The 22034-nt window shown below is 48.9% G+C and overlaps 1 protein-coding gene across 1 annotated transcript in view; it reads right to left on the bottom strand.

Annotated features, from left to right (window-relative positions):
- Positions 1-20284, bottom strand: part of SMG5 (SMG5 nonsense mediated mRNA decay factor) — a 32093-nt gene extending 11809 nt beyond the window's left edge. The window contains exons 1-12 of the mRNA XM_014961237.1: positions 20280-20284; positions 15479-15577; positions 14506-14629; positions 13693-13849; positions 10136-10225; positions 8729-8818; positions 7112-7190; positions 6390-6515; positions 5923-5991; positions 3817-4025; positions 3545-3682; positions 1650-2351 (exon numbers count right to left, since the gene is read on the bottom strand). Of these exons, the coding sequence (XP_014816723.1) occupies positions 1650-2351; positions 3545-3682; positions 3817-4025; positions 5923-5991; positions 6390-6515; positions 7112-7190; positions 8729-8818; positions 10136-10225; positions 13693-13849; positions 14506-14629; positions 15479-15577; positions 20280-20284 (1888 nt within the window). The remainder of the gene's footprint in view (positions 1-1649; positions 2352-3544; positions 3683-3816; positions 4026-5922; positions 5992-6389; positions 6516-7111; positions 7191-8728; positions 8819-10135; positions 10226-13692; positions 13850-14505; positions 14630-15478; positions 15578-20279) is intronic.
- Between the last annotated feature and the right edge of the window lie 1750 nt (positions 20285-22034).

Here is a 22034-nt window from a genome sequence, read left to right as displayed (position 1 = left end):
CGTATCACTGTTGCATTTTCTTCTTTGGGAGAAGATTGCTAAAAATTTCCCCGTGAAAACACCTTAACCCCTGCAGCAGCCCCCGAGGTGCTCACTAACAGAGCCGGGGGAGCAGCACGTGCAGCACAAGGACCAGGATCAGATCGTTCTCGGAGCCAGCGATCCCTGTTCAGGTCAACGTGCACCAATCTTTGGGTCACACAAGAGAAGAAAATGGCAGGGCTATTTCATGAGCCAGGGTGCAGGTGATTTTAAATACAGAATATGCTTTGCCATCTTGTAATTCTACAGACCTGAGGATCTCAAAGCCAATGAAACTGCACTCGAGCTACAGGAGTGACCCGAGGTGAAGGTAGCAGCAAGCTGGGAATCAACGACACATTTTGCTACAGTCCCTTACTTTAATTGCACAGTCATTTCTGCCTATTAGCACAGCAATTATCATTCAATAAGCCCTCAGAATCAAAAGGGAGGAAGTAATTTATTCAGAAACCATCCCTGATAGAGTGTTAAAACCATTAAATAGCTCGAGTTTTGAAACAGCACAGCTGAGGCAAGGAGAGCTCAGAGCTAAAAAGCACATGGATTAATTCATTCAACCTGGCTCATCCAACCTCTCATCTTCTACAGCTATAAAGGTATCGTGGCCACACTATTCAAGCATGTTCCTGGAGCTAAAACATCTGGGTAACCCATTGAAGGAAAACGTTCAACAGACCAAAAATCATTTGTTTCTTCCTTTACCCCGATCTCTTTCAAGTGGCTACGAAGCAACGCCGGGAGCCAGTAAACATTAACATACTCCCCCTTCAAACCCTGGCGCAGGCAAAGCCCGAATCCTGCCAGTGCTGCAGGCCCACGGAATTTGGCAGGAGGATGTAAAAATGTTTCCTTGCTCCAGGGAAGCTGGGAGGAATGACAAACAAGACCGAACAGGCCCATGTGGTTTTATCTGAAATACAAACAACTCCCTGTAGTGCATCACATCTCCCTTTCAAGCTGATTTTTCCCAGAACATTGCTCAGCTGTGGAAGCTGTGCAGAGACATCGCAGCTCCACCTGCTGTGTGGCCAAGGGCTGGTCTGGCCCCGAGCGCCTGGCGAGGCAGCATTCGGAGGGGCACGGAAAGAGACCTCCCCAACTCCCCTCGCACGCACCTAGATCACATCTCACGAGTTGGGAGCCTCTGAGTTTTGCAGACTTGACAATCTGATATCTCATGGAGAGCGTCCTGGACGGCGTCTGCACCGCCCATCACTAGGAAGTGTCTGATTACAGAGATTTCACATGGGGAAAAGGAAGATAATCCGAATTTTTAATACCTGCTGGAATTATCCTCTGTATTATCAGAGCTGCTCAGCATTTAGCCTGTTGAGCAGGACAGCAGATAACCCTGGCTGGCTGCAGGCGTTCCCTTTGCTCAGCACACATATTCCTGGATGTCAGGATATAAGAATAAAGCTCCTCCTCCAAGAAACACCCAACCCAAGATCTACCCAGTACCTGGGCAACCTGCTCCTCCAAACCTGGCCAATGAAGAACTTGCACCATGAGAAGAGGTGGATTTTAGCAAAGAGAGCACTCCAGCTCACAGTTTTCTACACAGAACTTCAACAATAAATACTTTGAACGAGGTCACCGATCCTTACCTTGCTCTGCCAAGCCAGGCTTCTCCAGATCTCCGTTGACACATGGCTTGTTTTCTAGTCCATCCTTCAAGATGGGTGGGTCACTGTTCGGTTTGAGAAGGATGTTGCTGAAAGTGGGAGCCAAGCGGAAGCAGCGTTTGGTCTGGAACAGCTGGGTGGACATGGCCTGGAGGTTACTGGCGATGCTGGCGTCGTTAGTGCTCAGGGAAGCCGGGCCATTGACCGCGGGATCCGGAGCCTCAGTTTTAGAGCTGTTTGGGCTCTTGGAGTCCCCAAGCCCGTTGCCATCCACACAGTTTTTTAAGGCCTCTTTGGGCCCACTTTTGCCTCGGCCGCTCCCCTCCTCACCCGGCTCATCCTCCATGTCCTCCAAGTCAGACCGCGATTCTTGGCTGTTCATGTCAGAATCTGTCTCCACGTCAAAAGCAGCTTCTGCTTCCTCATCACTCTTCTCTGAGCCGCTTTCTGAGCCATCGCTGCCCTTTATGGAGCCCTGGCTGGAGTCAGAGTCAAAGCCCTCGCTCAGGTCACTCTCATCCACCTTCTGGGGGTGGCGGCGGCGACGCAGACAGGAAAGGCGGGAGTATTTCTTGCTTTTCTTGCAGTCGTTCTTCCGTTGTTCCTCGCTGGGCTGATGGTTGGCCAAGTCAGCTTCAGCTTCCTTCTCGATCGAGTTCAAGGGCTCCCGCGGCTCCTGGTCATCTACCGGCATTTAAAATGAGACCACAAGTTAAGAAAGTCCTGATGTGTCACAGGAGCTGCTTTCCAGCCCTAAGCCTGGGGAACCAGCACTGCAAACTTCAGCCATCGTTTCCATCAGTGTCTTCAACCAGAGAACAAGCAATGGTAGCCCTAGGAGGAGGACTCACTTTCCAAAATACTTTCTGGTCTAGTGGGGGGTGCCCAGCGCAGGGGGGTGGAACTGGATGATCTTTAAGGTCCCTTCCAACCTAAACCATTCTATGGTTCCATGGTTCTATGATAAAAGAAGCCCAGAAAGACTTGGGGCGCCTGGATTCCTCCCACCCAAGCTGTGCTGCTCCGTTATCAGGCAGCCTCAGTGCTGAACGCTGTTAGATCAGCATAAAATACACACCTGAATCTTAAATATTTTCCCCAGCTTCCTACAGCCTGAGAGCAAAGCGACCCACTGAGCAGGGTGAGGGCACATGCTGGTTGGTTTGATTAAACCACCCCCTCTCCCCTGGAACCAGGCTGAGCTGACCCAGCCCCTTCCTCGACCAACAGCCCACAGCCCTTCCAGCAGCGCCGTCACCCTGACAGCTTCAAAACCCATCCACTGGTGCTTTTGACCAGGAAACCCCTGGTCATGCCTTCTGTGAAATATTACAAATCGATTGTTTGCCAGGGATAGATTCAGCAGTTTTATTCTCTGCTCAACAGGATCCCCCAGAAATTAAAGATGTTGTTTTGTCTACACAGAGGTGAGGTGCTGAGCGGGACCCGCCTCCCTGAGACTCTGCTCTGCCCAGGTGTTTCACCCGAGATCATCTCCTCAGTGGAGGAGAAGAGAGTCCAATAAATAACAGCAAATAGAGACAGAAAATAAGGAGCACAGATTGGGGTAAACAGATGATGAACGAGCTGCCAAGAGATACAGGAAGATAATTCCTTACAACAAGGAAAGCAACATTTTCATCCTGCGATGATTCCGATACTCACAGAGAGTGTTTAAGTGGAGGCTGTCTCAGCAGATTACCCATCTTTGGGGATTTCAGCCCAGCAATCAAAGATCAAGATGTCTCTAATTAGCACAACTCAGGCACTACACTACAAAACCCCTGCCCAGGAGATTTAGGGAAGACAAGTACAAGCCAGCCCTAAGGGCGGGCACCCGGGGAGACACAGTTTATACTTATAGTGCCCTCTCTTACCTGTGCCATCGCTCTGGAAGGCTGGGACTGGATTTTCCCCTTCCTCCAGCTCTGCCTGGAGGCGAATATTGACGTGATTTATCAGGTGAGAGAAGAGGGCCAGCGTGAAGGCGATAGCTGCGCTGTACTGCTTTGAACCTGCAACAAGAGAGGGTAAAGAGGTGGGGAGACTGGCCACCAGCCCAAAACAGGAACGCCAATTAAGACAAGATCTTCAGCCTAACTGGACTGCAGAATGTTAATTACTGAATTCTGAATAAAGCACTGGTTACCTGCCCTCTTGAGGCTGTGAACACTCATAAGGCAGATGATCACCATGCGAAAGATGAGGAGATCAGGAAGGAAGGAGTAGCCACTCTCATACTCTTCTTCATCTTCACTAGTCGAGCTCAGGTTAGGAGGAGAGGGCAGGTAGAACAAGCACAGGTTGAAATCCTCCAGCACAGACTGGCAGAGAGATGTCAGCTCAGAGTCCAGAGAACTTCACAAGAGGAACAAATAAACAAGAATTATTATTCAAGACTCAAACTCCTGGCAATGTCTGCGTGGAAACTGAACCAAACCCAGCAGTTGGGCTATTCCTTCGCACCAGACAGGATGAAGCACCAGGGAATGTACTGCAGGCAACAACAGCTTCGGGAAGCAAGGGACATGAATCACATTATGCTTTCCCCTCCAAAGCTGCTGAACTAAAGACAAACGATAACGAGAGCACCTCCCTGCAGAGATGGGTCACCCAAAAATACGTGAGTTCTTCCCCAGGAGCTCAGGCAGCAGCCACTAAGATACACAGGGCACCTCAATGCTAACAGCAGCAGTTCCAGATCCGCTGCTCAGTTAAAGGATGCCATTGCAGCACACAAACTGGGGACTCAACTTCTCCTCCTCCCCTGGCTCTAACTTGCAGCCCTGTAAGAATATTCTAAAATCCTGAGTCGCTATTGGCTCCCTCAAAGGAAGCACCTGCGGTACAATGGGCTACAGGAGTCTCCTAGTTACAAAACAAACCCATCTGCAAAACACCCAGCAAATTCTTTTCAGGGGGCAATGTGTTTGGGAAACTGAAGTAATTTCCAATTTTCTTCCATGCTAAATATGTGTTAAGCAGATATTAAATGAGCCTTGAAGTTCCACTCTGGCACAAGTCAATATTGGAAAGCTAATCCCATACTGGGCTGCATTAGCAAGGGCACGGGATCTGAAACTTTTTGCTGCCTTCAGCATTCTCCACAGGAGAATGATTATCCTTCTGCATTTGGCACTGGTGAGATGGCATCCAGAGCACTGTGTCCAGTCTCGGGGTCCCCAGTACAAAACAACCCAAACAGGAAGACACTGACAAACTGGACTGTCCAGGGGAATAGAGAATGTGATGTATGAGAAGAGGCAAAGAGCACCGAGTTTCTTCAGCCTGAAAGAGAGAAAGCTTGGGGGGCGTAATCTTCTGTTTTCAGATGCCAAACAGGTGGCTACAGAAAACTGAGGAAGACTCTCCTCAAAGGCACTCAGCAAAAGGAAGGGAAGTGATGGGGACAGGCTGCAGAAAAGGAAAATATGACTAGATGTAAGGAAAAAAAAAATTCCACAGTGAAGGTGGTCAGATACTAGAAGGGGAACCAGAGAGGCATAGAATCTCTGTCCTTAAACCCATTCAAAACTCAGCTCGATGAGGCTCGGAGCAACTTCATCCGACCTCACATTTGAATCTACCTTCACAGTGGACCTCCAGAAGGTCCCTTCCAACCTAAACTATTCCACAATGAATTTAACTGTAGCCTGTGACAAGCCCTTTAAAACACCTGCTCTGTTTGAAGAAGCATGAGGTTAATTTACAACCACCTGAAAACCTCCCAGCAGAGACAGAGAAAAGCCAAGGAGAAAAAAAAAAAAGCAATCAAAACCCAAATCACCCAGCTGTGCAGAGCGTGCCCAGGTTACGCTGTTTATGCTGTTTCTTTGAAGGAGGTATTTGGTTACACATTTCCCAACGCCATGTGCAGCCCCACACACGTACAGACAGCGACTCTGCGCCGTCCCATCGGCCCCAACCCAGAGCTTGCCAGGAAAAAGCATTTGATGAGTGAAGAAGGCAAGGAAACACCGAAGGCACAGTGCGGCACAGCACGGGGCTCAGGAATTCCTTCACTCAGCCACTGGCTTGATTCAGCCAGAGCTGCAAAGCAGTTAACCCTTTGGTATTTCAGCCTCCCTTGGAAGACAGTCGTCTTTGCTTTCCCTGCAAGGTTAGAAGACTGAAGTCTTGGAGCTTTTGGCAGAAAGCCCCAGCACTGTCATCCTGCAGGGAACAATCTCTTCCAATTCTGAATTCTGCTACTGTTCAGTTACCAACCGAAGACAGAATCTGCTGGAACCCTTACCTGCTCTTTGGCTGCAAAAGACTCTGCAGGTACATGAAGCTCACCAGCAACCTCTTAATGTCTTTGCCTCTAAAAAGATTGAGAAGAAAACACCGTAAAGCAGGTACCTCGTCACAGGGACTAGACTAACACAGCTCTATTAATAGGTAAACCGGGTCCCGATTGAAAACTACATTCTGGTGAAACTGGAGAAAAAACACAGCTTATACGCTTCTAACTTCCAGGGGAGAGCGAGAAAATCTCTCACCTCAAACTCTACACCCAGCCAGCGTTTAGCTTTTCTCCTGAAATTATGACCCAAGAGATAAAGAACATGATCTAGATTGGGGCTCTCAAAGTCCTGGGAACAGTCACAGCCATCCACCAGCTCCCACTTCCCAGAAAGGCACTACCTCAACCCAGAGGGTGACACTGGTGGCACTGGGAGCCCCCAGCCCGTGCCCCTCTCCTTTGCTGTTCCTTCTCACCGTTTCTTGCTCGGAGACAACTTCCTGGTCTCACATTTCTTCAGCTGGTGATACATTTTGGCTGCTTTGTCGTACAGCCGCTTCAGGTTCCCGTAGGCACCCTCGAAGGACACTTCAGACTGGATACTGAGATACCAAAACAGAACACATCAAAAGTTACTCTGCCACAAGGTTGCTCACATTTTATGGCTTTAATTCACAAGAAGGTTACTCAGGTCTCTAAGCACGAAGACAGGTACCGAGTGCTTTTGTTTGAACATGCTGGGCTACGTAACCCCCACTGCTGTCTGCAAACCCCACTTCAGGCTGTTCCACAGCTCCACCTGCAACGTTCACACACCTTTTCAGATACGTGCCTTAGGGCCATGTTGAGGTAACTGAATTCCACCCACCCCACTGTGTGGGGAGCCTCACTCAGCACCTCTGTTCCCCTTCACACCCGGCTCCAGCACAGGCAGAGGGTCTCAGATCAAACCCTGCCCTCCAAGTACGGCCCTGGACAGGTATTTTAGCGACCAGCACGATGGTTTGGTTCGACAAGGCTCCTTCTTACTACCAGTCCTGCTCAAGGGTGAAATAAACTTATCTCTCTTTCCCCTCCCCTGAAGCTCATCTGCTGAAGACAGTCCCAAGTCCAAAGTAAAGGAGAAAAGAGTCTGGCAGCAGCAGCCAGAGTGCTCTGGTTCTCTGTCCGGGAAGCCAAGGTCCCCACCGACACTCACCAGCGCAAGTAGCAGTAGGTGGCCTCCACGTTGTAGTACTTGCTCCCCGCCAAGGTCCCCAGCTGGTTAAAGGGCATTCCTGTCACAAGAGGGAGGGACAACGCCGTTAACTCACACTCTAATGGCCCTGCTGGAAAGATCCTTTCCCTCTCACTACATTCTCACGCAGGAGGGAAGTCAGGAGACACAAACTGTAGTATAGCTACAGAACCAGATCTGGACTACTCCATCCTTTCGACACCCAGGGCTTTTTTTCTGTTTTATAGGGCTTTTAGATCCTCCCCACCTTCCTGCCAGTTATCTACATAAGAAAGCAGAGCAAACAATATGCTTCCTCTGTATGAATAATGCCCCAGCCTCGATGCTCTATTCCTCCTGACACAGATGTCATCTTATCAGTGTCTAAAAGCTCTGTCCCAGCTCACTGTGGTACGTAAGTTTTTGTTGTTTATTGGTGTTTGGGATCAGTCTGTCACACAACTCACTGAGAGCTCTGCAAAGACAGTACAGAGAAAACACTTTTTATGGTAAGACAGGCCCTCGACTCTTGCCACAACGTGTTCTCCTAAGGCAGTCACTTCTGAAGGAGATAGGAGCATGTGAAATTTTTTTTGCAGTGGTAAAAAGAGGGAGATGACTAATAATGCTCCACTTCTGGCAACGGACAGCTGGATCTTCCCTTAGCCAGACAAGCACAACGTTACCACATCCACGGAAGCCTGAGCTGCTCCGAGGTTATCAGATGGGTGAGTTGAGGTCACTGGCAAAGGGCATCAATGCTTTAACTCCTCTCTTTGGCTTGGCAGCAGGAGAGGGATTCTCAAAGAAGGAAGTAATTTTGACCAGAAGATAAAACCACTCCTCTCTCAGCAGCAGGATGCAAACCTAATGTCCTGGGTTGAGGGATACAGGACTAGCTTTTCTTCTAAGGCTGGAGAAAACTGCACTTTTAGAAGACTCTAGTGTCTGAATTCATGAAAATATTTACTTTATAGCCAGCCAAGCTCTGTGGGATTCAAGATCTTAGTGTCTTCTAGCCTTGCCAGGAGCAGGGACGAGGAGGAGCAAGTCCTGGGCGTTTGACCCAGGCTGGCCAACAGCGTTATTTCATACCATGAACGTCACATTCAATATAAATTAGAAAAGTTTGCTGCGTAGAGCTCTCTCTCTTGATGGCCATGGTCCAGAGAACTCCCTGCCCCAGTGCTGGACCCGAGTCCTTCCCTTCCTCCCAAAGCTGCAGCGCTCGCAGTGTCCCACACTGGCTGTCCCTGCAGGGAGTGCACAGCTTCCTACTGATAGCATTGGCTGAGTATAATTCTTGTGTATCTTATATCAGGATCAGGATTAATACTAGTTCTTTAGTATTATTGTTAATTATTTAGTCTTATCTATTATATCTATTTATCTCTCAACCCTCATGTTTCTTTGTGTTCCCTGATTCCCCTTTCCGGGTGGGAAGGGCTCATCGGGTGATAGAACAATTTTCTAAACGGCAATAAATTGTTATGGGTTTTCTCAAACCGTAACACCCGACGAGCGCAGTGTCACACGGGATTGTTTTTAGGTTGTGGCAACGTGATTGTAACAACTACAAATTCACAGTAACTCACTCACCAATCTGTGGGGCAACAGAAAGGGCTTGATAGTAAAACCGCTCAGCCAGCAGCTCCGTGTCCACACCTGCCAGCTCGTTCTGATAGCGAGCTGAAAGAAAACCACACGTCCCCCATCAGAAACCAGAAGGCAGCGTCTTCTCTTCCCTTCTGCAGAGCAGCACAGCTTCCCCGCAGATTGAAAATACCACAAAACTAGAAATACTGGCCAAGTCAACAAATCCATCAAAGAACTGCTCTTGGCAAAACACAGGAACGTGGAGGGTTTGCCAGGCCCCTTTGAAGCGCTTTAACCGCGCTGCTCCGCACAGCGCAGCCCCCGGGACGCGGGGCAGAGGGGAGACCCCTCAACGCTGCCGGCAGCGAGTGAGCAAAAGGAAGACATTCTTCTGGAGACATTCTTCTGCCCCAAGCGTTAAGCGCCAATTCATTTATCCTTGAAATAACTCAAGAGTTGTGCTCCATTTTCCAGCACCTCAAACATCCTACTACAGAGTGTGAAATCTAAAGCACGCCAGCTGACACATATATACAAACACCTGGCTGTGGCCAGACTGCACTTTAATAATTTATCTTTTTTTTTTTTTTTTTTTGACAACAGTAGGCATTTTGGAAACCTCAGGTGAAAGCACTGCGAGGAGGTGAGCACACTTCTCTCCCACCAGTCAGGTAAGTCATTCTTACTACCCCCATAAAGACATTTAATTTACAATGCCATTTTTAGGCTGATTCATGTGCAGCGATAAAATGCCAAACAGCTTTCAAGAGCTCGAAGGCTGCTGCGTGTCAAGCACATTTCCCTGCACCACACTGCAAATAGCTGCTTTTCACACAATTACATGTTTTCTCACTGCCTTCACTCCCACATGTTCACAATCGAGCAAGAAGCTGACACACCACACGCTTCAGGAGGTCGTGACTGTGGGGTAGACACGTCTGCTATAAAAAAAAAAGGACGACGCGCAGCCAGACACAGTGACAAAGAACCTGGGGCTTTGTCCCAGGGGTCTGGCCGCCCTGGATTGATTCAAATATTGCTTAACGAATCTGATTTGCAGTCACACTTGTGCTGGTGGCAGTGGCTCCGTAAGGCAACCTTAGAGCAAATCTCAACTGAGAAATCAGCCCACTGAGTTTCCTTCACACTGCTCAGACAACATAAATAAAAGCAAAAGCTTCCATTCTTATGCAGCCATGGACACAGCTGGTTATCACCAGCAAACTCCTCAGCTACTTGCCCAAAACCAAAGATTCTGCAGTTTGTAGCAGCTCAGCTATCCACTAGGGTCAGAGGGAAACCAGTGTCTGCAAGTCACTGTGGCTGGTGACTAATGATGGACTCAGCACTGTGCAGGCACCAGCTTTTCAACACATTAAGGGTTGCCCTGAAAGGCAACACTGTCCTTACCTAGATCTCCCAGATACACCAGACATCTGTGACATGCCATCTGTGCCCACTCCATCTCCTTCTCCGAGGCAGACACGGGTTTCTTGCAGCCTACACGGGAAATATGAAATCACAGACAGCGCCGGGTGCTGGACAGACAGAGGAGCAGCCTCCGAGACACCCAACATTTCACCGGATGAAAACAAAGAGCACGTGGTCAGAACACACTGTTGGTTGCCATCTGTGGCATCTTATAGACCAGCACTGATTTGTTCTTGTTGTCAAAATGTGGAAAATAAACGTAGAGGAAATGTGTAGACACTGATGCTCGCCCACTCACAGAATCACAGAATCCCATGGGGTTGGAAGGGACCTCTGGAGATCATCTCCTCCAACCCCCTGCCAGAGCAGGTCTACCCAGAGCAGGTCCCACAGGAACGTGTCCAGGTGGAGTTTGAATGTCTCCAGAGAAGGAGACCCCACCACCTCCCTGGGCAGCCTCTTCCAGGGCTCTGCCACCCGCAAAGTCAAGAAGTTCCTCCTCATGTTTAGGTGGAACTTCTTATATTCAAGTTTGTGCCCATTTCCTCTTGTCCTGTCCCTGGGCACCACTGAAAACAGACTGGCCCCATCCTCCTGACATGCACCCTTTAAGTATTTATAGGCGTTGATCAGATCCCCCCACAGCCTTCTCTTCTCTGGACTAAAAAGCCCCAAGACCCTCAGCCTCTCCTCCCAAGAGAGATGTTCTAGGCGCCTCATCATCTTTGTAGCCCTCTGCTGCAGAGGGCTCCCTGCCCAGGTCCCCACTGCTGAGGTGCAGTGCATGTCACCTCAGCACTAAGTCACTGAAACGATGTCACTCAGACTTTGTCTACAAGCAATGTCACCGAGAGCTGGCTCCGTTTGCGCTCAGATGAGGGGACAAAGGCCAATTCCTGTCCACACCCTACGTGATCGTGTTAACACAGCATGGAGCAGAGGTAATAAGGCCTGTTGAGAGGCCAATTTGTTCACGTGGCTAATGAGGCTTTCGGATGGGAGCCGGTGCAAAGCCCTGGGAGCCAGAACAAAGTCTGAGCACACTCACACCTGGCAGCAGCGCACGAACCCTCCCCAACATAGAAGATGGAAACCAACTCATTGTCTCAAAGACTGAGATGTAGATTTAAGGCTGGCCAACCAAAAAGGGAGGAAGAGAAGTAAAACAAGGCAAAAATGAGGAGAGCAAATGTGTGCTGTAGACAGGGTGGCTGCTCTCAGTTCAGAAGAACTGTCTCTGTCCAGAAGAGGGCAACCAAGCTGGAGAAAGTGCTGGAAGGAATGTCCCATGAGGGCATTCCTCATCCCAGAGCCTGGCTGAGGACTTTGGGCTTGTCTAGTCTGGAGCAAAGGAGGCTGAGGGGCAACCTCTCTGCAGCTTCCTGGGGAGGGAAGGTGAAGAGGGAGGCCCTGAGCTCTTCTCCCCAGGATCCAGCGATAGGATGTGTGGGAATGGTTCAGAGCTGCGTCAAGGGAGGTTCAGACTGGCCATGAGGAAGCATTTCTTTACCAAGAGGGTGGTCAAACCCTGGAACAGGCTTCCTGGAGAGGCAGTCTGTGCCCCAAGCCTGTCAGCATTTAAGAGGCATTTGGACAATGCCCTTAATAACAAGCTTTAACTTTTGGTCAGCCCTGAAGTGGTCAGGCAGTTGGACTGGATGATTGTTGTAGGTCCCTTCCAACTGAAATACTCTCCTCTATTCTACACTGAACTTACAAAAGAAAAAGAAAAAAAAAAAAAAAAAAGGCAGTTCAGGCAGTGGAAAGTGTCGAAAGCAGCAGAGGAAGGCTGCAGCCAGCTGACCTGAACTAACCTAAGCCACCAAACATGACTCAGCTCCTGGGAGGGGCTGCCGCTGGCGAGACCCTGCTTCCCCTCTCCCCACCAGCACCTTCCCCAGGGCCAGCAGGGCCATGGCAGGGCCAGAGACCAGGAGGACGTGGCCACTGTTCTGCTTCCTCTCCAGAGGGCATTTACTGTCCCCGGGCAGACCAGGACCATTCAGTCTTCCTTTTGCCAAGGACTCCCAGCTTCTGGAGAAGAAAATTCCCTCAAGCAGGAATCTCAAAGGAAGGTTTTTAAGCCTCATCCAGCCTCCTATCTGAGCTGCTTCCCTCCCAGCTTAGTTTAAAAGCCTCCAGATTTCACTTCACTCTAAAGCGACCGGTGAGGAATGGTTCTCACTTGTAACAGGCATTGTATGAGTTGCATTATACAAATACCAGCCTTCAAATCCGTGCCCACATATGCTACTGGACCCATCCTCCCTTCCTTTTTCGCTTTGAATCCTCTCACTGCCATTTATAGACCATCAAGTTGTGTCCACCCTAATTTGTAGTTCATATGGGATTCTTATACATCCATCTTTTCCAGATACGCGAGGTTGTATCTCTATAATCCAGTTATGTAGTCATCTGCCGAATCCTTTTAATTAAAGAGTCTAAACACATTAAGAAACCTGAATAAGGGGAGCCTTCCAAATGCAATCACGCACCACAGGGTACAAACCCATCTGGAATGCGCATTTTGAGAATTTATTAATTCTGCAGCACTGAGCCACATTTCTCAAAGCAACAGTTGCCAGGGACATCTGCCTTTTAAACGACATTTCAAAGCCAATCATGATACAATCATCTCCCAGCACTAAGAATAGGATACCAGCAACTAAAACACTCTGTTGCTAAAGACATACTAACTTCTCTTATGCCTGTTTCTGCTGCATGTCCCCCTCCTGCCAATTAAACCCTTGTGTCACAGGTCACAAAACACACAGAGGCTCTGTTTCTCACAGAAACACTTGCCTTGAGGCCACTGAGCACAACCCAGGAACAAACGTGAACAAACTATTATAAGGTAATCAAGGACGTGAATGCAAAGGCAGCCTTGAGCTGTCTCAGGCTGTGAATGCTCTTATTCTTCCCTCCCTAAGAGGTGAGATCCCTCAGATCACCCTGTGTCTAAGGGCAGGGACAGGTAACACTGTACTGTGTCACAGCAGCGTCCTCATGTTCTCAGTCCCATGTTCACCAACAGTTTCCCAGCTACACCCAGTACAAGAAGAAAGGACATTAAGGGAGCACAGACAGAAGGGGCACCAAGAGGAGGAACAGTACCTTACACCTAGCAAAGAGGATGTCCTGACAAAAATCTGGTGATTTCAAGAACCCCAACGCCCCATTTGTCTGCTCTAATTAAGCTTTTAAAAACATTCTGTACAGCCAGAAGTGCTCTTCAATTTTCCACAGAAATATGCCATCACCAAACACTTACTAAAGAATTTTCTAAAAGCTTTTTCTTCCTGTTAGAAACCCTTCTTTCTTCCCTATTTTAGTATTAAAAAAAAAAAAAAAAACCAACAAAATAGTGCCATGGAGAAGAGAGCAGCACAGACAGTCTGTTCTAAACAGCTAATCAGGAAAAAAAAAAAAAAAAAGATAATCCCTTGAATGCTGAAAGAAAGCTGGACTAACCAAGGGGAAGCCACCTGTCTGGGGATTCAGGCCATGCCCAGAAGCCCAACGCGCCGAGCACTGACCTATGAGAGGGTCCGTTACGTGCGTCCAGTCGATGCAGCTCTGCAGCTCCAGCTGGTAATGGGACTGGATGTAGAGCAGAAGGTGCTGGTAAAACCCTATGCCAGCAACTAAGTGAGTCCGGTAGGCGCACTCCAGCGTGCTCCGGCTGTGAATGTGCTGCGGGGAGGACAAACGAGAACATGTCAATGCAGTCGGGGTCACACCTCGGGCTGCTCGCCCAAGTTACACCAACTATGAAGCACAGGGCAACGGGGAGCTCGGCTGTAACTGGTTTTGCACAGTTCTGTACCCCCCTCTTGCTCAACAATCTTGTACTCAGGGGTATTTACTGAGGGGCAACATCAAGAAGGAGAAACGCTTGACACAACAACAAATAAATAAAATCAAGGTGTCTGGTTAGAGCACCTTAAAGACATTCAGACAACCAGATCACCAGGAGAGAGTTCATGGCCTGAGAAAGCACAAACTGAGAGTACCTTCCAGTGATCAGCTCTAGCACAAACAATCAGTGCTGAAAAAGCCTCTTAAGGCCACCATTCTACACATATACATGTTTTTTGAAGATGGGAAGACATAAATTAAGCAAATTATGTTGAAATACTCTCTGCACTGGCAGCTCTCTCAGCAGATCCTCACAGCTCACCTCCCCACGGCCAGACAAAAAGGTACTCAGCCCACGATTAAAATTCAGGGGCACCTGGGTTCCTGCCCTGTGCTCAGACCACAACTTCTCCAAGCAAATGAAGCTTCTAACTTGGTCTCACCCACTGCACAGCCAGAGACCCTCTCATGCCAGATCCATAGATACCTGCCTTTTTATTTGTTTTAATGAGCTGGATAACTTCATAGTAAACTTTCCTCCAGAGCAGTTCTTCTGCTTTTCTTCCATAATCCACTGGATGCAAGAACATCAGCTTCACACACAGCTCCCGCAGCCTGAGACAGCAGAGAACTCACATTTAGCTACAGAAGCTTCAAATACAGCTGTCGCTACATAAGCATGGGAGAGGAGAATCTGAATTCCTGCCGAGGGATAAGCTAGGCCATCTGGTGATGGCACAGCTTGTGTCACTCCCACACCAGAGCATCTGGAAGAGCCATACACCTCACCAGTCACCTCGGCCCAGCTGCCCATCAGCAACTTCCTACATCGCAGTCATGTCAGGAATTGTCTTGACAGCTTAAAAAATTAGTTAAGAAAAATCATCCCTGCCAGGCACCCTCTGAACCTGATAGAAGATTTCACACACACACAAGAATTTTCTTCACCACACAGTTTTTTAAAGGTCATTAAAAGGAAGGCACTGGCCAACGTGAAGATGACTTCTTTGTATTACAGCAACTCCCAGGAAAACCTCCAGCCCTGGGCTGTATGGTCAGGTGCTGCTCAAACACAGATCTGAGATCTTGCCTCTGCCTCAAAAACCTGGAGGGATCCCAGGTCATCAGGGGCACTACGAACCAAACACACTGTGAGACTGCAGAGTCACACCCTCCACGAGTTGCTTCACATGGATTTTCTCCAGCCAAATAGATTCACTGAATGGTGTGGGTTGGAAGGGACCTTAAAGGCCACCCAGTCCCCCCCGTGCCCTGGGCAGGGCCACCTCCCACCAGCCCAGGTTGCTCCAAGCCCCCTCCAACCTGCCCTTGAACCCCTCCAGGGATGGGGCAGCCACAGCTTCTCGGGGCAACCTGGGCCAGCGTCCCACCACCCTCACACCAAAGAAGTTCCCTCCTGAGATCTCATCGAAATCTAAAAAACCAAGGTGTTGCCCAACTTACTTGTTCCTCAAGCTGATGTTCTCCGGCTTGAACACTTCCTGATACGCTGCCTTGTTACCAAGGATGAGATCCAAACGATGGACGGCCTCTACCACTGCTCTGCAAGGTGACACAGAAAGAAGAGTTTCAGAATAGCTGTTTATCTGAGGCCAGTCCATGAGATCCGGGATGTCTGCACGGAACCACACCAGCCCAGTTATTTCCATTACTAGCAAGCCACATTATACCACCACACCATATCAATTGATTTCCTTTCTGCACTCTATTTTAAAAAGCTTATGGAAATAAGGGAAAAGCAGTTACATATGCTGTAATGATTTTGTGGCAAATCAGCTGTTTAATGACCAGTTGCTGCTGCCTGTCTCGTCAAAAATGTCAATTATTTCTACAGTGGCAAAGTCAGAAATGTCTATGGACATGTCAGCAACTTTTAACCTCAGCAATTAAATCATGCTATACATACACCCACATTAATTTAAACATCTTAAACACTGTGAATTAAAAAAAAAATGGATTGATTTCTAACAATTACTGTTTTGAGAGGGTAAGAGTCAAACCCCCACCAATTCATTTCCTCACATACTTGTCTATGAAAGAAGGCAACTCCCATCACTCATTGGCCAAAACCTCCTGATCTTCGTTACAGTGATTAATCGATTAAAGCCCTTAAGGATCTCTCCACGATAGGTAACAGATACTCAAACCCAGCCTAAAATATGAAATCTGTGACAGGATTTTTCCCCTGAAAGCCAGCTAAAAGCCAGACCAAGCACCCCCTCCAAACCTCTGAGTCATGCAAAAAAATACTGCTGTGAATCACTGCCCAAGACTCTCCTCCTGGAGGAGGAACACCGCACTGTGTGTAAAATCTCAAGTACTTGAAAGTTTGGAGCTGTGAACAAATCAGGCTAAAACGCTGCAGTGAAATAAACCCAGGGATTTAGAGAAGCTTTAGTGCTTCCAGACAGTACCCTCAACATCTCAGGGACGGTTTGATAAAGCACAATCGACCAGTCGTGTTAAACCCTTCCTTCCAAGCGAGATCACCTCTAAAGCTCTGCCTTTTTAACCTCTATTTGAGACCAACAAACTGACTCCTGAAATAAACTTTTCCCAGCTGTTGACTCGAGATGTTCCTCTACGAAACCTGTCCTCCAAGCACCCCCAGCATCTATCACACTCCACAGGTACTTGTTGCCCCCCACGGCTTCACATCCCTCACTCGTCTGCTCTAACACCTTCACTGCCCCACGCCAGAGCTGTTCGAATGAGACGGTGAAAACAAACAAGATGCATTGTAAATACAGCATGAGGCACTCCATCAGAGCAAACTTCTGCAGAGCACAACAGCTGGATGCTGCTCCCAGCCTGCTCCTGCTCCTCCTCCCCGAAACCTCAGCATGAACTCCCCCCAAAATCCCAACACAAGCTCCTCACCACACTCACAGCACGACCCAGGGACTGAACCGTGTTTTCCATCACACACACAACCGGTCACCAAACTGAACCCAGGGCACTCACAAGCAAGTGAACCCACACAAACCCGCGTGCTAAGGAGGTAGCCTGAAACCACCACCACTTCCTTGAAAACTACAGCTATTACTGTGAAGTAACTGACGGTTTCACACACCAGCCCCGTCCTCGCAGGGCAAATCTCCTTCCACCAACCACACCAAAAGGAGCCTCCCCGAAAAACCCCAGAACATTCAGGAGCTCAAAGAGAAAATGTCCCACCTCACGCTACGTCATGGGAAGCCTTTCATTCAAGGGTAACTGGAAATCTCATTTGTTTCCAGTAAACCACAGAACCTGACAGAAGAGAAGCGCAGGGAAAAGGACTGTCTTACACAATGGCCTGGGAGATCAAAACACTGCAGCATTGAACCAACTTCTTCCTAAATGATCATGAAGGAAACCAAGAACAGAGTAAGAATCACACACAAAAGTCTGCTCCTAACCTTGATATCCACAGTCACTTCTGCTCACCAGCATCTTTCTCATGTGGCCTGAAAGACCTTTGCAAACTCCAACAACCCAGTACCCTTAACAGTAAATAAGGTGAGCAAAATGCTTTTTCATTTACAGGTAAAAGGCAGCAAGTATGAAGCATTCATCCCAGTTCACAACGTACTGACGGGGGGGTGGAAGGGTGGACAGGGAGAACCAAGAAGCCCCACGTACACATTTAGCTTCCCCAAAATAGATCTCCACGGAGTGACAGGCAATAAACACATTCTTACTGCAACCTGTGATTAACGTCCTGTCACCGCATCTCTCAAAGACCCTCAGCAGGAAGCGAAAAGCGGGGCTCACGGGGAACTGATTTGTTTCCTACGCAGAAGGGCCACCAGAAGAAAGGGGAACTGCTGATTCATTTGATTCCCAGAGAGAAGTATAGGAAAACTATGATCCTCTAGTCCCAAAATAGGTGGCCTCTACATCTTCAAAATAGCTCTAAAAATGCATTCACTGTGCCCGGCAGCTACTGCGTGTCTGGTACGAGCTCACATGTCACTGTCACCTCAAGGTGGGAAATGATTTCACGGTGACTACAAGCAGTCGACACCTGCACCCAAGGACACGGTCGGCCCTGAGGGCGGGATGTCACACGTGCAGGTGTGAACACATGTGTTCAAATCCTCAGGGGCAAGTTAACTGTATTCGACGACCCAACACTGACTCCTCCTCTGCCACTTACTCAATTCAGACTCCCTTACGGGCACATGGTCCAGGTTCTCCCACTGCTCAGTAGCTCACATGCCAAACAAGCCTCTATTTTTTTTTTAAATCTGAAAAAAAACGGGTCACAAAACCTCACCTAAGAACTCTCCTGAGTTCAGCAGTGACAGAAATACATCTTTATTCCATGCAGCGCGACACCAGTGAAATAACAGGAATTACTCAAAAAGCAGTTGCCAGAACCCCCTTTCCAAGTTCATAGAATCATTCTGGTTGGAAAAGACCTTTAAGATCCTCAAGTCCAACCAGCCCCGTTAACCCAGCCCCGAGCAAACAGACAGCTATTTGGCTGCCAACAGCATCAGTGGGGAAGAAAAGGGCTCAGCCAGTTAAGGAAAAACTTCTCACACTCAAACTCCTGCCAAACATGAAGTACAGAAAAGTTTCCTTCCGGGGACTCTCTGAGCAGGGACTCTGGAGGGTGTTTCACCTTCCCCTCAAGCACGGGGTGGGTGACACCCTAGAGAGTGTCTCCCACACCACCCTGTATCCTACAACAGGCAGGGATGGGCACACGAAGACACTGGTGGCTTTTGCTACTTTTTATGGGTTCATTAAAAAAACAGAGTGTTGGTGACTTGAAAGTTTATCTTTTAGGATGTGGGTTTCTGAGCTGTAAGGCAGAGGGCAGACCCCACGCTCAAGTGTCTTCTTAGCACGAGCTCCGTGGTGCTGCTGGAGGAGACAGAGGCAGGAGTAAGGAATCTGTGACAGCCCATGACGACCTGCAAGGATCCCATGTCTGCAGCGGTGAGGAAAGTGGACACGGTGAGGACAAAAAGCCAGCCTCACTCCAAAAATGTTAGCAAACATCAACACAGGCGGTCCAGACCATGCACTGATTAAAAGGCTATTTAGGATTTGCGCTTGGCTTGAGACCATAGGCTGAGTTTTACTTAGCAGTTAAGCAGCCAGATTTTGTCCCAGTACCCATTTTTATACCTGCTGGGTTTAAATGCTGCTTTCAGACAGCACATCAGAACCACAGAGGAGGCAAATCAGATGCCAGTCTATTAAAAGAACCAAGCACAGCACATCATGCCAAGCAGGGTGGAAATGGTCCAAGGTGAAGTCCTCTTCAGCCACGCAGACACCCGTCTATCACTCTCCTCCCGTGCCACTAACATTCTGGGATGTGGCAGGGAGAATTATTTGCCCTCTCTCTATTTCGTTATTTAATAAATCACTCAGAGCCACAGTTTCTGAGTAGTAAGACATTTCTCGGGGAAAGGAACTGCAGCCATTCATTTGTATTCTGGCATGTGGCAGTACACAAATAATACTGCCCAGAACAAGGCTGGCAGACAAGAATAGTAACGCAAAGCCAATGAGCTAATGGTTACCCAGAAAAAAAAAATATCTGTAAAATAAATCCAGTCACCCTACACTAAAACACACATCGTAAAACAGCACTCAGGGTAATCCAGTTGCCACATTCTGAGGTGAAACTCGGGCATTACCAATCCAGGAAGATTTAAATGGAAAAGATCAAAGACCATCCTACGGACAGCGATGGGCAACCACATCTCCAAAAGGACACGCCAATGGCCAACACACTTGCCAAGAACCACGGAGACCTGAGCTGAACTCCCACTGCTCTCACAAGCAGACCCAAAGCTGATCCCACGTGGGCAGAGTTTATAGCTGGGACTGTGACATTCAAACATCTCCGATTCAGAGGCACTGTTTCATGCAACGGCCAAACGTTTCAGAGACAGTCAGTCACCACACAGAGTACAACGTGCTTCTCGGGGGACAGGAAGTTACCACTTCATCTAACTGAACTTCAGGCTGAAACAGAGAAGAATTGACAGGAGACTGTTACGGTAGAAAGCTCTCTAAGAGAGCTATCAGCTATGTAGCAAGAAAATTTGTGGCCACTGCAGGTATTATAAATCCTGCACTAAAGTCGCAATACTTACTTCCAGCTAAAAGAAGAGCCAGCTCTAGAGGAGTGTGGTTTTCTTTTTCTGCTGTAAAGATGCTATAAAGCAACGACACACCTTATTTTGCCATAAAAATTTAAACAGAAAACAACCACTTCCTTGCCTTGGTGACCAACGCCATGCCTGGTCGAGGGACGTTCACTCGGTAGCTCCAGCGGCACAGCGAGGCACCGCTTCTCAGGTGAGACAAGGAGCACACACATTCCTGCTCCACTGTGACCACAAAGTCAAACACATCTTAAGCCCAGATTGAGGTGGTTTAAACAAAACGCGTTCTCTTTTGCAAGCAGCAGCACACACATCCCCTCCGATCCCGGCCACCACACCTCAGGTGGCGGCAGGCAAGGTGTTACGCTGCAGCAGCTCCACTACCGCAGACGTGGGAAGCCATCCCTAAAATCAAACGGGGTATCTCGGTGGGACAGTAGATACTGAGCCCCACAGCCCTGCAGGTGCCTCCAGTGTGACAACACAGCCCACACCTCTGGTAATCCCAGCCATTGTGTCTTACCACTGACCTTGCAATAAGAAAGAGAAATGCACCCAACAGAACTTCAAAGCACAGGGAACGTGCTTGTGCGAAGCGCATCAGGGAAACAAACAAATTCTAGGAACTACCACTCCAACCTGCTATTACTGCTTTGGACTTCTGGGCAAGGATATTGCCCAGTTTCTCAGCAGGAGGCAAGCCTTGCCCTGGTTTAGAGGACCAGGAGATGAAAGGACATGCCCAATGTCATGAACCAAGTCAGCAAGACAAAAAGAAAATGAAGCCCAGAAAAAAAATCCATCTCTTGCCTTCATTATTTTGCTCATCTTCAAAACCCCACACTGTCACTGCTGAAACTCCACTACAAATCTGCTGTATTGATGGAGAAACCGAGACAGAAAGGGACAATTTCTGGGCCACGTGCATGAAACAAGTCATCAGCAAAGCAGAGGCCAGGCATCTCATCCCTGCTGGGCTGAGCTGATCAAGGCCACCGTTATTTCCTGAATCTTGTCTTCTGGCACTATTTCCAACGTGTGGTGCAGAGACATAAGTGAGAGTGGAGTCCCCAGGAGTGTTTTATTGCTAAGACCTGCAGCTGGAGCAGCCTTGCCCTCCACACAGCAGGAAAGTGCCCTGGCTCAAGCTCCTGCTCATCACACCTCCTTCTCCAGCCCTTCCACGGAATCCCTGTCCACTGTCAATGCCAGGGACCCCCTCTCCAGCCTCCCTCTCCTTGGATACCCCCCACATCTTGCCCTTATCCCACTGCATCCCCACACCTCCTTCCCCCTCAGCCCCTGTGACCCCCAAATCCCGCAGAACTCCTTCCTCCATCCTCCATGTCCTGACCCGTCTCCCTGGGTGCCCCACGCCCCCTTTCCCTCATCCACTCCCTACCTTCTCACCTGCCTTCTTCCCCCCATCTCTCCACTGCTCTCCCATCTCCTCTGGATCCCTCACAGCTCCCTTCCCCCCAACTTTGTTTAGACTCATCCCCCTGGACCCTCCATACCCCATTTTCCCCCGTGCCACCCCTCCACCCCGTGTATTTTGCCTCTCCTCTGGATCCCACACAATACCCTTGCCCCGATCTTCCCTCAGTTTCCCCCTTCTCCTTTCCCTTAGCACTGCCCCACTTCCCCTGGATTTCCCCTCATTTTCTTCACCTCAGCCTTCCCTAAATCTGGCCACCCCCGTCCCCTGTTTCCCCCAATCTTCTCTACACCCCACCACCTCGTTCTTCCCCCATCTTTCCTGAACATCCCTTCACCCTTCTTCCCCTCGGTTCCCCCCGGTCTCCCCTGTATTCCTTCCCACCTCCAGGTCCCCCTCCAACCTCCCCCAGTTCCCCCTCCCCCACTTTAAACCCCCAGCCTTC

Source organism: Calidris pugnax, unplaced genomic scaffold (assembly GCF_001431845.1).
Source record: "Calidris pugnax isolate Ruff unplaced genomic scaffold, ASM143184v1 scaffold371, whole genome shotgun sequence".
In the NCBI taxonomy this organism is placed as follows: Eukaryota; Metazoa; Chordata; class Aves; order Charadriiformes; family Scolopacidae; genus Calidris; species Calidris pugnax.
This window is presented reverse-complemented; position numbering and strand designations above follow the sequence as displayed.